Genomic DNA, 18,116 nt, shown 5'->3' with positions numbered 1-18,116 from the left:
AACGATTGTATGCTCCATCTAGCGGCCGACAGAAGAACTGCGTATTAATTTTTTTGCAAAGCGAAAGGATATTGGTCAAATAAATCTCCTGCACCGTTCCCGCACCGTTCCCCGCTATTACGCTCATGGCTCCTTTGACAAACTTGCGGGATCTTATTGCTATCACAGCAACTACAGACACTAGTAGTGTACTCTCATATGATGTCGTATACAACACAGGCACAGCACACATTGGCCTATCACATGTTGTAGTCTACAGCAGCTAGGCCCAGTATTCTCAAATTAATGATCAAACATACCTCCAACAATTTAACAATCTAACAAACATTATTTCAACAATTCAACTAATTGGCATATCTAATGTAAATGGAAGAAAGCAAATACAAGGAGAAATGTCTCCCACTGCTGTGCTTTTCAGTTGACCCTAGGCCGATGCATAGGGTCATACTACAATTTACCAGGATAATGGGTCTCTGCAGTTTAGTTGAACTCGGCCATGTCCATAGCAACGATGTACATACAGTGCCTTCAGAAAGTATTCACACCCCTTGACTTTTTCCACATTTTGTTGTGTTACAAAGTGGGATTAAAATGGATTTAATTGTCATTTTTTTGTCAATGAGCTACACAAAATACTCTGTAATGTCGAAGTGGAAGAAGAATTCTAACATTTGTTTTAAAAAATTGTATTGAAACATAAAACACTAATATATCTTGATTAGAGTCAATACTTCTAAGAATCACCTTAGGCAGCGATTACAGCTGTGAGTCTCCTGGATTGTGCCACATTTATCCATTATTTTTTTCAAGAATCTTCAAGCTCTGTCAAAATGGTTGTTGGTCATTCCTAGACAACCATTTTCAGGTGATGCCATTGATGTCATTGATTTTCAAGCATATTTAAGTCAAAACTGTAACTCAGCCACTCAGGAACATTCACTATCTTCTTGGTAAGCAACTGAAGTGAAAATTTGGCCTTGTGTTTTAGGTTATTGTCCTGCTGAAAGGTGAATTCATCTCCCGGTGTCTGGTGGAAAGCAGAATGAACCAGGTTTTCCTCTAGGATTTTGCCTGTGCTTAGCTCCATTCCGTTTCTTTATTATCCTGAAAATCTCCACAGTCCTTAACGATTACAAGCATACCCACACACGATGCAGCCACCACTATGCTTGAAAACATGTAGAGTGGTACTAAGTAATGTGTTGTATTGGATTTGACCCATACATAAAACTTTGTATTCAGAACAAAATGTTAATTGCTTAGTCAAATTTTGTGCAGTATTACTTTAGTGCCTTGTTGCAAAAAGGATGCATGTTTGGGAATATTTGTATTCTGTTTTATTCTGTATTCATTCTTTTCACTTTGTCATTTAGGTTAGTATTGTGGAGTAACTACAATGTTGTTGATACGTCCTCAGTTTTCTCCTATCACAGCCATTCAACTCAGTAACTGTTTTAAAGTCACCATTGGCCTAATGGTGAAATCCCTGAGCGGTTTCCTTCCTCTCTGGCAACTGAGATAGCAAGGACGCCTGTATCTTTGTAGTGACTGGGTGTATTGATACTCCATCCAAAGTGTAATTAATAACTTCACCATGCTCAAAGGAATATTCAATGTCTGCTTAAAAAAAAAATGTATATATATATATATATATATATATATATATATATATATATATATATATATATATATATATATATATAAATATACACTACTGTTCAAAAGTTTGGGGTCACTTACACATTTCCTTGTTTTCGAAAGAAAAGCAATTTTTTTGTCAATTAAAATAACATCAAATTGATCAGAAATACAGTGTAGACATTGTTAATGTTGTATATGGCTATTGTAGCTGGAAACTGCTGATTTTTAATGGAATATCTACATAGGCGTACAGAGGCCCATTATCAGCAACCATCAGTCCTGTGTTTCAATGGCACGTTGTGTTTGCTAATCCAAGTTTATCATTTAAAAGGCTAATTGATCATTAGAAAACCCTTTTGCAATTATGTTAGCACAGCTGAAAACTGTTGTGCTGATTAAAGAAGCAATAAAACTGGCCTTCTTGAGACTAGTTGAGTATCTGGAGCATCAGCAATTGTTGGTTCGATTACAGGCTCAAAATGGCCAGAAACAAATAACGTTCTTCTGAAACTCGTCAGTCTATTCTTGTTCTGAGAAATGAAGGCTATTCCATGCGAGAAATTGCCAAGAAACTGAAGATCTCGTACAACGCTGTGTACTACTCCCTTCACAGAACAGCGCAAACTGGCTCTAACCAAAGAGGAGTGGGAGGCCCCGGTGCACAACTGAGCAAGAGGACAAATACATTAGAGTGTCTAGTTTGAGAAACAGACGCCTCACAGGTCCTCAACTGGCAGCTTCATTAAATAGTACCCGCAAAACACCCAGTCTAAATGTCAACAGTGAGAGGCGGACTCGGGATGCTGACCTTCTAGGCAGAGTTGCAAAGAAAAAGCCATATCTCAGACTGGCCAATAAAAAGAAAAGATTAAGATGGGCTGTCTGAGATATGGCTTTTTCTTTGCAACTCTGCCTAGAGGGTCAGCATCCCGGAGTCGCCTCTTCACTGTTGATGTTGAGACTGGTGTTTTGCGGGTACTATTTAATGAAGCTGCTATTTGAGGACCTGTGAGGCGTCTGTTTCTCAAACTAGACACTCTAATGTATTTCTGGCCATTTTGAGCCTGTAATCGAACCAACAATTACTGATGCTCCAAATACTCAACTAGTCTCAAGAAGGCCAGTTTTATTGCTTCTTTAATCAGCACAACAGTTTTCAGCTGTGCTAACATAATTGCAAAAGGGTTTTCTAATGATCAATTAGCCTTTTAAAATGATAAACTTGGATTAGCAAACACAACATGCCATTGGAACACAGGACTGACGGTTGCTGATAATGGGCCTCTGTATGCCTATTTAACCAGGTAAGCCAGTTGAGAACAAGTTCTCATTTACAACTGCGACCTGGCCAAGATAAAGCAAAGCAGTGCGATAAAAACAACAACACAGAGTTACATATGGGGGTAAAAAAACATAAAGTCAAAAAAATACAACAGAAAATATATATACAGTGTGTGCAAATGTAGCAAGTTATGGAGGTAAGGCAATAAATAGGCTATAGTGCAAAATAATTACAATTAGTATTAACACTGGAATGCTAGATGTGCAAGAGATTATGTGCAAATAGAGATACTGGGGTGCAAAAGAGCAAAATAAATAACAATATAGGGATGAGGTAGTTGGGTGGGCTAATTTCAGATGGGCTGTGTACAGGTGCAGTGATCGGTAAGGTGCTCTGACAACTGATGCTTAAAGTTAGTGATGGAGATAAGAGTCTCCAGCTTCAGAGACTTTTGCAATTCGTTCCAGTCATTGGCAGCAGAGAACTAGAAGGAATGGCGGCCAAAGGAGGTGTTTGCTTTGGGGATGGCCAGTGAGACATACCTGCTGGAAAGCAGACTACGGGTGGGTGCTGCTATTGTGACCAATGAGCTAAGATAAGGCGGGGATTTGCCTAGCAGTGATTTATAGATGGCCTGGAGCCAGTGGGTTTGACGACGAACATGTAGTGAGGACCAGCCAACAAGAGCGTACAGGTCACAGTGGTGGGTAGTGTATGGGGCTTTGGAGACAAAACGGATGGCACTGTGATAGACTACATCCAATTTGCTGAGTAGAGTGTTGGAGGCTATTTTGTAAATGACATCGCCGAAGTCAAGGATCGGTAGGATAGTCAGTTTTACGAGGGCATGTTTGGCAGCATGAGTGAAGGAGGCTTTGTTGCGAAATAGGAAGCTGATTCTAGATTTAACTTTGGATTGGAGATTCTTAATGTGAGTCTGGAAGGAGAGTTTACAGTCTAACCAGACACCTAGGTATTTGTAGTTGTCCACATACTCGATTGAAGAGCATGCATTTAGTTTTACTAGTGTTTAAGAGCAGTTGGAGGCTACTGAAGGAGTGTTGTATGGCATTGAAGCTCGTTTGGAGGTTTGTTAACACAGTGTCCAATGAAGGGCCAGATGTATACAAAATGGTGTCGTCTGCGTAGAGGTGGATCTGAGAGTCACCAGCATCATTGATATACACAGAGAAAAGAGTCGGCCCAAGAATTGAACCCTGTGGCACCCCCATAGAGACTGCCATAGGTCCAGACAACAGGCCCTCCGATTTGACACATTGAACTCTATCTGAGAAGTAGTTGGTGAACCAGGCGAGGCAGTCATTTGAGAAACCAAGGCTATTTAGTCTGCCAATAAGAATGCGGTGGTTGACAGAGTCGAAAGCCTTGGCCAGGTCGATGAAGACGGCTGCACAGTACAGTCTATTATCGATCGCGGTTATAATATCGTTTAGGACCTTGAGCGTGGCTGAAGTGCACCCATGACCAGCTCGGAAACTGGATTGCATAGCGGAGAAGGTACGGTGGGATTCGAAATGGTCAGTGATCTGTTTGTTAACTTGATTTCAAATACTTTTTGAAAGGCAGGGCAGGATGGATATAGGTCTGTAACAGTTTGGATCTAGAGTGTCACCCCCTTTGAAGAGGGGGATGACCGCGGTAGCTTTCCAATCTCTGGGGATCTCAGACGTTACGAAAGAGAGGTTGAACAGGCTAGTAATAGGGGTTGCGACAATTTTCGGCGGCTAGTATTAGAAAGAAAGGGTCCAGATTGTCTAGCCCAGCTGATTTGTAGGGGTCCAGATTTTCCAGCTCTTTCAGAACATCAGCTTTCTGAATTTGTGTGAAGGAGAAGCGGGGGGGGGGCATGGGCAAGTTGCAGCGGAGGGTGCAGAGTTGGTGGCCGGTGTAGTGGTAGCCAGGTGGAAAGCATGGCCAGCCGTAGCAAAATGCTTGTTGAAATTCTCGATTATTGTAGATTTATCAGTGGTGATAGTGTTTCCTAGCCTCAGTGCAGTGGGCAGCTGGGAGGAAGTGCTCTTATTCTCCATGGACTTTACAGTGTCCCAAAACTTTTTGGAGTTAGTGCTACAGGATGCAAATTTCTGTTTGAAAAAGTTAGCCTTTGCTTTCCTGAAAAGTTGCATATCGCGGGGGCTATTTGATGCTAATGCAGTACGCCACAGGATGTTTTTGTGCTGGTCAAGGGCAGTCAAGTCTGAGGAGAACCTGGGGCTATATCTGTTCTTAGTTCTGTTTTTTTTTAATGGGGCATGTTTATTTAAGATTGAGAGGAAATTACTTTTAAAGAACAACCAGGCATCCTCTACTGACGGAATGAGATCTATATCCATCCAGGATACCTGGGCCAGGTCAATTAGGAAGGCCTGCTCGCTAAAGTGTTTTAGGGAGCGTTTGACATTGATGAGGGGTGGTCGTTTGACCGCGGACCCGTTACGGACGCAGGCAATAAGGCAGTGATCGCTGAGATCCTGGTTGTAGACAGCGGAGGTGTATTTAGAGGGTAAATTAGTCAGGATGATATCTATGAGGGTGCCCATGTTTACTGATTTAGGGTTGTACCTGGTAGGTTCCTTGATAATTTGTGTGAGATTGAGGACATCTAGTTTAGATTGTAGGACGGCCGGGGTGTTAAGCATATCCCAGTTTAGGTCACCAAGCAGTACGAACTCTGAGGATAGATGGGGGGCAATCAATTCACATATGGAGACCAGGGCACAGCTGGGGGCTGAGGGGGGTCTGTAGCAAGCGGCAACAGTGAGAGACTTATTTCTGTAAAGGTGGATTTTTAGAAGTAGAAGCTCAAACTGTTTGGGCACAGACCTGGATAGTATGATAGAGCTCTGCAGGCTATCTCTACAGTAGATTGCAACTCCGCCCCCTTTGGCAGTTCTATCTAGACAGAACATTTTGTAGTTTGGAAATGTCAGAGTTTTTGGTGGCCTTCCTAAGCCAGGATTCAGACACTGCTAGAACATCAGGGTTGGCGGAGTGTGCTAACGCAGTGAATAACTCAAACTTAGGGAGGAGGCTTCTGATGTTAACATGCAAGAAACCAAGGCTTTTACGGTTACAGAAGTCAACAAATGATAGCGCCCGGGGAGTAGGAATGATACTGGGGGCTACAGGGCCTGGATTAACCTCTACATCACCAGAGGAACAGAGGAGGAGTAGAATCAGGATACGGCTAAAGGCTTTAAGAACTGGTCTTCTAGTGCATTGGGTACAGAGTATAAAAGGGGCATTTTCGGGCGTTGTAGAATAGATTCAGGGCATTATGTACAGACAAGGATATGGAAGGATATGAGTACAGTGGAGGTAAACCTAAGCATTGGGTAACAATGAAAAAGATAGCATCACTGGAGGCACCGATTGAGCCAGTCTCCGCGTGTATGGGGGGTGGGACAAAGGAGCTATCTGAGGCAAGTTGAGTGGGACTGGGGGCTCCACAGTGGAATTTTATAATAAGAACTAATCGAAACAGCAATAGGCAAGGCATATTGACATGGGAGAGAGGCATAAAGCAATCAAAGGTGTTATTCGAGAGAGCTAAGACAACAACTGGTAATGGTGACGAAAGTTTGGGCTAAGGCTAAACAGATAAACAGGACAGATAAACAGGATGGGGTACCGTGTAAAGGAACATTCCAGCAGGCATCAGCTGTGTAGCTGAGTGATCATAAGGTCCAGTGAACAGCAAAAGGTGAGTCCGGGAGCAGTTCAATGGCTGCTACGGCACAGGTGAGGCACATTGGGTGAGGCAGGTTGCAGGAAAGTATATTTAGTTGATGGATGAAAAGTGAGATTGAGAAATATATACGAAAAAGACAAAAAACTAAAAAACTGGCTATTTACACGAGCACACTACAGAATACACGACCGCACTGCTACGCCATCTTGGAATGAGTGAAATAAATTGATAGTAAGAAGATTGTGAGTGCAGCCTTTGATATTATTGACCATAACCTGTTGTTGAAAAAACGTATGTGTTATGGCTTTTCAACCTCTGCCATATCGTGGATTCAGAGCTATCTATCTAATAGAACGCAGAGTGTTTTCTTTATTGGAAGCTTCCTAATGTTAAACATGTAAAGTGTGATTGTATGGTACGCAGGGCAGCTCTATTGGCCCTCTACTCTTTTCTATTTTTACAAATGACCTGGCACTGGCATTAAACAAAGCCTCTGTGTCTACACTGTATGTATGCTGCTAGTGAAATCACTGAAACCCTAAACAAAGAGTTGCAGTCAGTTTTAGAATGGGTGGCCCCAGTAATAAACTGGTCCTGAACATCTAAAAAAATAAGAGCATTGTATTTGGTACAAATCATTCCCCAATTTCTAGAATCTGGTAATGAATGGAGTGACTGAGCAAGTTGAGGAGACTAAATTACTTGGTGTTACCTTAGATTGTAAACTGTCATGGTCAAAACATATTGATTCAATGGTTTTAAAGATGGGGAGAGGTCTGTCCGATAAAGAGATGCTCCGTATTTATTTATTTTATTTATTTTTTTTTTTATTTTTTTTTGCGTATTAGGGATTAAAACCAGCATACTGGAGACCCTCGATGCACACGCGAGGTGAGGGGGCCCTGACCAATTTATGGGCCCCAGCTAAACACTCACCAATATTTTCTTGAATGTTATGAGCCTACCCAATCATGCCTGCTTTATTTATCTGGTATTTTAATGTTAACAGTTGCACACCACTAAGGAAAACACAGTAAAGCATTGATGATCAGTACCTGCTTTGCTCAGGTCTTGTTTAGAACCATTTATTAAACTGTACATTTCAGACTACTGTGGTGTTCATGACTGCATGCCTGTAGTAGTTCAGTAAACACGTGGAAGGGTAATAGTGAAACAGACCAACAACCCAACACTGATGAGGAAACTGTTTGTCCATGGGAATGATCCTGACTCTATCAGCCTGTTCTAGATAATGGTGCGTCACCTTATCATAAAAATGAATGATTTCATATGTGCTGTATATCTTAAACAAACCCCATAAAACAATTCACTCCCCCTCTGTAGCCCAAATTAACACTTGTTGTGTTTGCGGACAGTCATTTTAATGTGTTCACCATGTGAACTGGCTAATTTATGACCACAAGCCCAGGTGGGTCATTTCTCACACACATTGAGTATTAAGGGATTTCTCGCATTCAGGATTTTATGGGTGCTATAAGGATGTTTAAAGGCCTTTAGGTATATAAGCCGTCCTGTTTTGGGACTGTCATCGTCAAGGGGAAGGTGAAACATGGAGATTGCTACCACTCTTCTTGTTCTTTGCTCTGTGATAGTCTCACATGGAGCTCAAGGTAATGTATTTACTTATACTGCACTATATATCTGTTTTATTGGTATCTATCTCTCTTTGTAAGTGTTGTTTGTTTGTAGCAATGGCATCCATTTGTGTATTATTATAGGGTTGTCGTAGCACCTCTGGTGTCTCTTTCTCTTATGCAAAGGTTCATATTCAATTACTCTTACTTTCTCATTACAGGTTGGTGGGACACATGGACCACAGTAGGTAAGTACTGTTGATGAGCTGATTTCTTCCCCCAAATAACATATAGTTCTGTCTTTTTGTTTTGTACCTATTTCTAGAAATGACTTAATGAGAAGAAGAAAGACTGCACACTTCAGGGTCAATACAAATGTCAGATTTAGTGTGCATTGATCATAAGATTGCAAAGGTTTCGTTCTTTTCACTAATCTGGCACCTTCCTGCACTTTAGCATCTATGTTGGTTGTGTAGTACTAACAGTATTACTACATGTAACCTAATGACATTTGTGTTTACAGATCCCTGGGGTACAGATGACCCATCAGGTATTCCAAACTCTGAATTTTGCTAGTATTTCTGAGCAGTGTGTATGTTGCTCTGTTTATCAACACTTCTGAACTAACCCATGTCTGTTTATTCATCTTGTTCATTAAAATACTTCACTGTATCAACATTCCAATTAATCAATATTGTTTTTATTGTGTCAGTCGGCACTGCCAGTCAGTCTCTATTCTACTTCTCATTCTTAATGTTGTTACTTTTTTGTTGTTTTGCTCAGGCACCAATGCCCAATGTGGTGGCTACCTGACTGCATCAAAAGGACAATTCAACAGCCCCAATTACCCCAGCAACTACCCCAACAATGCCTACTGTACATGGAACATTCAGACCACGTCGGGGAGCCAAATAGTTCAGCTGCAATTCCTCTATGTCAAGTAAGTAGGTTATGGTTCATGTTTATTCTTAAACTTGGATATGTTTGAAAACCCTCAAAATGCTTAATTTTGTCTTTAAAATGATCACCTATCTAAAAATGAGTTGATAAGTGAAAGCAAGTCCAGTACACTAATCTGGTCAGATCAGTCATCAGAGGTAATAAGTGCTACATTACCAATGTACAGTGGGGAAAAAAAGTGTTTAGTCAGCCACCAATTGTGCAAGTTCTCCCACTTAAAAAGATGAGAGAGGCCTGTAATTTTCATCATAGGTACACGTCAACTATGACAGACAAAATGAGGAAAAAAATCAAGAAAATCACAATGTAGGAATTTTTTATGAATTTATTTGCAAATTATGGTGGAAAATAAGTATTTGGTCAATAACAAACGTTTCTCAATACTTTGTTATATACCCTTTGTTGGCAATGACACAGGTCAAAACGTTTTCTGTAAGTCTTCACAAGGTTTTCACACACTGTTGCTGGTATTTTGGCCCATTCCTACATGCAGATCTCCTCTAGAGCAGTGATGTTTTGGGGCTGTCGCTGGGCAACACGGACTTTCAACTCCCCTCCAAAGATTTTCTATGGGGTTGAGATCTGGAGACTGGCTAGGCCACTCCAGGACCTTGAAATGCTTCTTACGAAGCCACTCCTTCGTTGCCCGGGCGGTGTGTTTGGGATCATTGTCATGCTGAAAGACCCAGCCACGTTTAATCTTCAATGCCCTTGCTGATGGAAGGAGGTTTTCACTCAAAATCTCACGATACATGGCCCCATTCATTCTTTCCTTTACACGGATCAGTCGTCCTGGTCCCTTTGCAGAAAAACAGCCCCAAAGCATGATGTTTCCACACCCATGCTTCACAGTAGGTATGGTGTTCTTTGGATGCAACTCAGCATTCTTTGTCCTCCAAACACGACGAGTTGAGTTTTTACCAAAAAGTTATATTTTGGTTTCATCTGACCATATGACATTCTCCCAATCCTCTTCTGGATCATCCAAATGCACTCTAGCAAACTTCAGACGGGCCTGGACATGTACTGGCTTAAGCAGGGGGACACGTCTGGCACTGCAGGATTTGAGTCCCTGGTGGCGTAGTTTGTTACTGATGGTAGGCTTTGTTACTTTGGTCCCAGCTTTCTGCAGGTCATTCACTAGGTCCCCCCGTGTGGTTCTGGGATTTTTGCTCACCGTTCTTGTGATCATTTTGACCCCACGGGGTGAGATCTTGCGTGGAGCCCCAGATCGAGGGAGATTATCAGTGGTCTTGTATGTCTTCCATTTCCTAATAATTGCTCCCACAGTTGATTTCTTCAAACCAAGCTGCTTACCTATTGCAGATTCAGTCTTCCCAGCCTGGTGCAGGTCTACAATTTTGTTTCTGGTGTCCTTTGACAGCTCTTTGGTCTTGGCCATAGTGGAGTTTGGAGTGTGACTGTTTGAGGTTGTGGACAGGTGTCTTTTATACTGATAACAAGTTCAAACAGGTGCCATTAATACAGGTAACGAGTGGAGGACAGAGGAGCCTCTTAAAGAAGAAGTTACAGGTCTGTGAGAACCAGAAATCTTGCTTGTTTGTAGGTGACCAAATACTTATTTTCCACCATAATTTGCAAATAAATTCATAAAAAATCCTACAATGTGATTTTCTGGATTTTTCTTTCTCATTTTCTCTGTCATAGTTGACGTGTACCTATGATGAAAATTACAGGCCTCTCTCATCTTTTTAAGTGGGAGAACTTGCACAATTGGTGGCTGACTAAATACTTTTTTCCCCCACTGTATATTAAGCAGCCACCATCAATATCATTGTATTTCATTCATCTTTCCTGTCTTCGACCACAGTCTTGAGGGTGACTTCAACTGTAGGTATGATTCCATCTCTGTGTACGATGGCTATTCCTCCTACAACCGACTCCTGGGAAAGCTGTGTGGAGGACAGAGCTCAACCTTTTACTCCACCGGAAGTTCAATAACTGTGCAATTCACAAGTGACAGCTCTTCAACGTACAAGGGGTTTCAAGCAGAGTATCGTGTAGTAGGTAAGGCATTGAGATGAAGTAAATATATGTAAAGAGACATTAACTGCATAGGTATTATGTTCCTCCCTGTACTCAAATGTCATGCAAACATATGAACTAAACGAATAATGATACATGCATACAAATGTGCTGTTCATTTTAGCAGCTTGTTAGCTTGGTATCATTGCAATGTATTATGACCAGTGAACCATGATTCATCTGTTTGTTTTTCTTGTAGATGGAGGTTCTTGTAGTTACAACTGTGGCTATCAGGTTGGCAACTGCTCCTGCTCATCTTTCTGTGAATACAGGGGCAACTGTTGCCAGGACTATCTACGTAAGAAAGGGAGTTAGGATCAACTTTAGAATATTGTAACAGTGTGTGCTCTTCCTCCGTTAAAATGTTAACTTCTGTGCCATTTTATCTACTTTGTATAGAGAACTGCTATGGCACAACCGTAGAACCTGAAACCACAGGTGCAGTTACAACAGCAGATCCAACTCCTGCAGTAACCGAAGGTATTTCTTCAGCTGTGTCAGAATTTTACAATACAACTGGTGTAGTTCAACAAAATTCACAAAATTAATTTTTCCAATTTCAAAGCTTTTTGGAGAGCTTTGAAGAAGATGTACCATAAAGTAACATAAAAAATTAATCATGAATAATCAAATCTGCTGTTCATGTATCAAAGTTTTGGTCACACAAATAAAACGTTAACTGGATTTACAGTAACTTTGAGTAATGTGCTGTCTGTCCATTACAACAGATTATTATTCCTGTGAGTACAACTGTGGCTACAATGGCATGGTCTGCTCCTGCACCTCATCATGTCAAAACCAAGGCAACTGTTGTCATGATTATTATGGTATGTATGATAAAGACATTTATGTTAAAGGCTGCGTTTCTGTGATTATTAGCAGTGTGCCTGTGCTCTTTGTCTATACTAATGTCCATCCATGTGTTATTATCTCCCCTTCACAGATTATTGCCAGAGTACAACAGACATACCTACCCACACAGGTATTTCACTCCCAAATGTTAAACCTGTAAGCTTTGCCAGCATATAGTTTGGTGACCTGTTTAGAAAATGATAACAACGTAAATAGTAAAATGTGCTGTTGTTCATGTTTTAAAGCTTTGGTCTCACAAGTGATGTTTTAGCAACTGTGAGTTAGTTTGAAAATTGCTTTCTGTCCTACAGCTCAGCCTTCCTGTAGGTACAACTGTGGTTATAATCTTGGAAGCTGTTCCTGCTCCATCTCCTGTCAATACTATGGCAACTGTTGCTATGACTACAATGGTATGTGTCCAATACAATAGATAATATTGTATTGAGTGCACGGAACTCCCTTCCATCTTATATAGCGCAAGTGAACAGCAAACCTGGTTTCAAAAAACAAATAAAGCAACACCTCACGGTACAATGCCTCTCCCCCATGTGACCTACTTGTTGTGTGTATGTACTGACATGTATGTGTAACGGATAGATACACACACACTACATGTTAATGTTTTAAAATGTATGTAAATTGTAAAGTATTTTGTCTGTAATGTCTTTTTCGTTATGTGTTGGACCCCAGTCAGACTAGCTGTCGCCATTGGTGTTGGCTAATGGGGATCCTAATAAATCAAATAATATATGCCCTTTAGCAAACATTTTTATCCAAAGCAACTTACAGTCATGCGTGCATACATTTTACGTATGGGTGGTCCTGGGAAGCAAACCCACAATCCTAGCAATGCAAGCGCCATGCTATACCAACTGAGCCATACAGGACCAGATAGATCAGATGGGTTCAGGTATTCTCTGTGAAAGAGGTCGAGACAAGAATATAAATATCGACCACCAAGACTTGTGTTGCGCTTCAATTCTAAAATAAGTATGCAAAGTCCCAGGTAATCAGAAAATAATCAAAAATGTGTATTGTAATAGTGTGTGCACTTCCTCCGTTAAAATGTTAACTTCTGCGCCATTTTATCTACTTTGTATAGAGAACTGCTATGAGACAACCGTAGAATCTGAAACCACAGGTGCAGTTACAACAGCAGATCCAACTCCTGCAGTAACCGAAGGTATTTCTTCAGCTGTGTCAGAATTTTACTATACAACTGGTGTAGTTCAACGAAATTCACAGAAATAATTTTTCCAATTTCAAAGCTTTTTGGAGAGCTTTGAAGAAGATGTTACATAATGTAACATAACAAAATAAATCACAAATAATCAAATGTGTTGTTCATGTATCAAAGCTTTGGTCAAACAAATAAAAAGTTAACTTGATTTACAGTAACTTTGAGTAAAGTGCTTTCTGTCCCATACAACAGATTGGAATTCCTGTTGGGACAACTGTGGCTCCAATGGCATGATCTGCTCCTGCACCTCATCCTGTCGAAACCAGGGCAACTGTTGTTATGACTATTATGGTATGGTAGAGAAAGAGATGCTAAAGACTTTAGTTTCTGATTATTAACAATGTGGTGGTGCTCTTTGCCTACTTTAATGTTAATCCTTTTGTTATTACCTCTCCTTCTCACAGATTATTGCCAGAGCTCAACAGACGCACCTGTGTCCACAGCCACAGGTATTTCTCTTCAGCTAGTTTGCTGACCTGTGTAAAAAATGATAACAATATTAATAATAAGAAAACAATCATCAAATGCTGTTCATGAACTTTGGTCACATATAAAAAATCTACTGGATTTAGTTTACAGTAACTGTGAGTAATGGGTCGTGTTGTCTGTCATATACAGTAGGTTGGGGTTCCTGTAGATACAACTGTGGCTCTTATGTCGGTGGTTGCTCCTGCACCTCATCCTGTCGATACTATGGCAATTGCTGTCATGACTACAATGGTATGATGTTAAAGAGCTCTTTGAGATGGTTAGTACTTGGGACGGCTCGCATTGTCTATGCTAATGTCCATCCCTATCTTCCCTTTCACAGATTATTGCGAGAGCACAACATACGTACCTGCTACGACCCCAGGTATTTCTCTCCCAAAACATAAACCCAAATTTTAAAACCTTCAGCTTTGCCATCATCTAGTTTCGTGACCTGTGTAGAAAATGTTGTGCTGTTTATGTTTTAAAGCTTTGGTCACACAAGTGGTGTTATTGTAAATAACTTAGCAAGGAAATTTATTTTTTGTCCTGCAGAGGCTTCCTGTAGGTACAACTGTGGTTACACTCTTGGAAGTTGTTCCTGCTCCAGCTCCTGTCAATACTATGGCAACTGTTGCTATGACTATAACAGTACGTGTCCAATACAGTAAATCAGAGGGGTCCAGCTATTATCTGTGAAAGAGAACACTGTAAAGATGGCAAAGATGTGGAGAGATTCTGGAAACAAATACAAATCCCTGCTGCCAAGACTTGGGTTGCCCTTCCACTCTAAGTAGGCCTATGCAAAATGTGTCCCAGCTAATCTGAAAATAATATTGAGTCATACATTCAGTTAAAATGCAGTTGAAGTTTAGCTTTAAAAAATCTTGAACAATGAATGCCAATCACACTCCCTAAATGACTGTATGAGCTTTAAGCACAGTTGCATTTACCCAGTTTGGTTTGGATATTGCTCATTCTTATTTTTACCTTCACACAGCGTACTGCCCCACCACCCCACCAGACCCAACAGGTATTAACATTTCCCACATCATCCATTTAAAAAGGAATTTGATTTAATAATCTGTATAATGACAGAACAATACAAGTAGACGTCAATGTGTTGCACAAACGTAAATAACTGAACCTTTCTTGAAACCAAATGTGATTTCCTGTAGATGATCTACAGTAAATCACATTTGGTGTCACGAGTTGTCGGACTTTTGAATTCAAAATGGATTTTATGTTTCATTTCTCTTCCCTAGTCTCAGGGACTCACCCCACCTGCGGAGGAAACCTGCATGGCTCTGGGTCCATCTCCAGTCCATACTATCCAGAATATTACCATGACAACGCCTATTGTGTCTGGCATCTATCGGCCCCCTCTGGCCAAAGGATCTTCCTGTCATTTACTGACCTGGAGTGAGTTAAGATTCCTCTTTAGAAATGGTTCCTTTGATTACCCTGGTTTGTTGCATCTTAATGTAAAATATTTGTGAAAGCTTCACCTTGACAGTTCCCTTTGAAGAACTATCTGATCGATTTCTATAATTCTGAATGTGCACGAAGACAGATCTTGAAATGGACCATCCGTATTGACTATGAGTTCACATTTAGATATATTCTATAAGTGTATGCTCTTTGTTGGTTCAGGTTGGAGAACTGCTGCTCTTGTGATTACATCTCTGTGTACGATGGATCGTCTGTGGACTCTCGAATGCTAGGCACAATCTGTGACTTCAACAACGGCACCTCTTTGACTGCCTACCACTCCACCTCTAACTACATGACAGTTCTCTTCCGCTCTGACCAATCAATGGTCAGCAGGGGCTTCAGGGCCGTGTTCAGCAGCTCCCTCGCATCAAACCAAGGTAGTCTGAGACTGATAATCTGGTGCAGTTAATCGAACACTGATCATTTATGTATTCTGACATTGATATTATAGCTCAGGAGCCTCAGGTTGGTTTTATTTATGTTGTGGGGTTTCAGGTCGAGTGGACTGCTCCTCAGACAACATGAACATAGTGATCCAGAGATCCTACCTGATCTCAATGGGCTACGATGGCTACAATCTGTACCTGAACGACCAGCATTGTAGACCTCAGGTCAACAGCTACCAGGTGGTGTTCAGCTTCCCAATTAACACCTGTGGGACCCAGCAAATGGTAAATGAATTCATGAAACACAAAGTGATTACCAGATTATGTATGGTATATAAAAAGCTACATAGAGATTTAGCTAGTGTGCTGCAAATGTTTAAAAAATATATTATATGAACACTGGATATAGTCACATTAACTAGCAATCACATTTTCCAATCATTTTCTGTTTCTTGTCCAATATCATTTTTTTGCCTCACGCTCTGAACAGTTTGAGAATGGGAGAGTCCAGTACACCAACGCCGTCCGTGCCTACCGGTCTGACTCAGGCGAGATCACACGCCAGTCTCATTTTCTGCTGCAAGTGGAGTGTCGCATGGAGCAGGACACCATGGTCCAGATTATGTATGAGACCGAGTTTCAGGGTAACGGTACCATAACAGGCACAGGCAGATTCAACGGCACCATGGCTTTCTTTACAAACAGCAACTTCTATACCGAGATAACCGAGACTCCATACAAGATCACCCTCAACCAGAACATGTACGTCCAGGTCCGTCTGAGGAGGTTAGACAGCAGTCTACATCTGTTCCTGGACACCTGTGTTGCCTCTCCCTCGCCTCATGACTTCCAAACCAGATCATACGACCTGGTGCGCAACGGGTAAGAAACAGGCACTGCTGATCTGACCTGCAGAGGAGATTGTAGGGCCAAGAGATATTGCTTAGAAGGAAAAACGGTGTCCTATACCTTATTAAGGAATTCTTATTCTTCAAGGACACTCATAGGCTCTTGATTAAAAAAAAGGTTTGTTTCTGATGCACCCACAGATGTAGGAGGGACCCCACCTACTACTCCTACACCTCTGGTACCAGTAGCTATGCCCGCTTCACCTTCCAGGCTTTCAAGTTCCTGCGAGCCCATGATTCAGTGTACCTGCAGTGTAAAGTCACCATCTGCCAAGCCTCTGACTACAACTCCCGCTGCCGCCGAGGCTGCCGCACCCGCAAGGCCAGGGACTTGGGATCCTCCCAGGAGAGCCACACCCTGGTCCTGGGCCCCATCCAGCTCAAAGGTAAACTCTTAGTAGGGCTATGATGCTATGATTTCTCTGTGTGGGACACCCTAACCTGGTCGCAGATCTGTATGGGCTAATTTGTTGCTAAACACTCAAACAATTAGGAGCAGTGGAGCACTCTGTTATACTGTTCTGAATACGTTCCGGTATGTTATCACTCTGGTTTAGACTGTGCAGACACAAATGTATACATAAACAGGTCTTTCTTACCCCTCCCCAGATCTGGAGAAGCCAGATGAGAAAGTGGCTGAGAAGGAGGAGATCCAGGCTAAGGTGGAACCTTCAGACTAAGCTGACCAGCCTCAACTAACTATAGTAATCATTAATACTATCATTCTGATTAATTTCACCTTAGGCAATGAAGTAGCCAATATTCACTGCTACTGTACACTATAATCTTCTATCCCTTTGCTACTTTGGCTAAATTATTAAAAGCATTCTCAAAAGACAATTATTGGTGTCTGAACATCTTATTCCATGTGCTAACATTGAAATACAGTGGCTTGCGAAAGTATTCACCCACCTTAGCATTTTTCCTATTTTGTTGCCTTACAACCTGGAATTAAAATTGATTTTTGGGGGGTTTGTATCATTTGATTTACACAACATGCCTCCCACTTTGAAGATGCCAAATATTTTTTATGAAACAAACAAGAAATAAGACAAAAAAAATGAACTTGAGCGTGCATAACTATTCACCCCCCCAAAGTCAATACTTTGTAGAGCCACCCTTTGCAGCAATTACAGATGCAAGTCTCTTGGGGTATGTCTCTATAAGCTTGGCACATCTAGCCACTGGGATCTTTGCCCATTCTTCAAGGCAAAACTGCCTTCAAGTTAGATGCGTTCCGCTGGTGTACAGCAATCTTTAAGTCATACCACAGATTCTCAATTGGATTGAGGTCTGGGCTTTGACTAGGCCATTCCAAGAAATTTAAATGTTTCCCCTTAAACCACTCGAGTGTTGCTTTAGCAGTATGCTTAGGGTCATTGTCCTGCTGGAAGGTGAACCTCCGTCCCAGTCTCAAATCTCTGGAAGACACTCTTCCGTAAAGCCCAGGTCTGTGGAGTGTACGGCTTATAGTGGTCATATGGACAGATACTCCAATCTCCGCTGTGGAGCTTTGCAGCTCCTTCAGGGTT

The 18,116-nt window shown here is 41.4% G+C and overlaps 1 protein-coding gene across 2 annotated transcripts; it reads left to right on the top strand.

Moving 5' to 3' along the window:
- Positions 1-8,202: 8,202 nt before the first annotated feature.
- Positions 8,203-17,424, top strand: LOC121583209 (deleted in malignant brain tumors 1 protein). 2 transcript variants are annotated; one of them, XM_041899406.1, is made up of 23 exons: positions 8,203-8,266; positions 8,452-8,478; positions 8,754-8,780; positions 9,014-9,170; positions 11,022-11,218; positions 11,436-11,534; positions 11,636-11,716; positions 11,965-12,063; positions 12,180-12,218; positions 12,400-12,498; positions 13,191-13,271; positions 13,521-13,619; positions 13,733-13,777; positions 13,947-14,048; positions 14,140-14,181; positions 14,352-14,447; positions 14,797-14,829; positions 15,062-15,218; positions 15,450-15,667; positions 15,786-15,961; positions 16,167-16,558; positions 16,726-16,970; positions 17,194-17,424. In XM_041899406.1, exons 1-23 carry the CDS (start codon positions 8,206-8,208, stop codon positions 17,262-17,264), a joined length of 2,643 nt encoding a protein of 880 aa, XP_041755340.1. In that variant the 5' UTR covers positions 8,203-8,205; the 3' UTR covers positions 17,265-17,424. The 2 variants fall into 2 exon arrangements, with proteins under 2 accessions (XP_041755340.1, XP_041755346.1); XM_041899412.1 differs by lacking the exons at positions 11,965-12,063; positions 12,180-12,218; positions 12,400-12,498; positions 13,191-13,271.
- The last annotated feature ends 692 nt before the right edge of the window (positions 17,425-18,116 follow it).

This window comes from Coregonus clupeaformis, chromosome 1 (assembly GCF_020615455.1).
Source record: "Coregonus clupeaformis isolate EN_2021a chromosome 1, ASM2061545v1, whole genome shotgun sequence".
NCBI classification, from domain to species: Eukaryota; Metazoa; Chordata; class Actinopteri; order Salmoniformes; family Salmonidae; genus Coregonus; species Coregonus clupeaformis.
Note: the sequence above shows the minus strand (reverse complement) of the source record. Positions and strands in the feature narration are given on the sequence as shown.

Bases quoted from the DNA above. Each gene is read 5' to 3' on its own strand.
- LOC121583209 (XM_041899406.1), top strand. From the start codon at position 8,206: ATGGAGATTGCTACCACTCTTCTTGTTCTTTGCTCTGTGATAGTCTCA. The intron at 8,781-9,013 runs GTATTCCAAACT...TGTTTTGCTCAG, and splicing joins GGGTACAGATGACCCATCAG to GCACCAATGCCCAATGTGGT. The intron at 12,499-13,190 runs GTATGTGTCCAA...TACTTTGTATAG, and splicing joins CTGTTGCTATGACTACAATG to AGAACTGCTATGAGACAACC.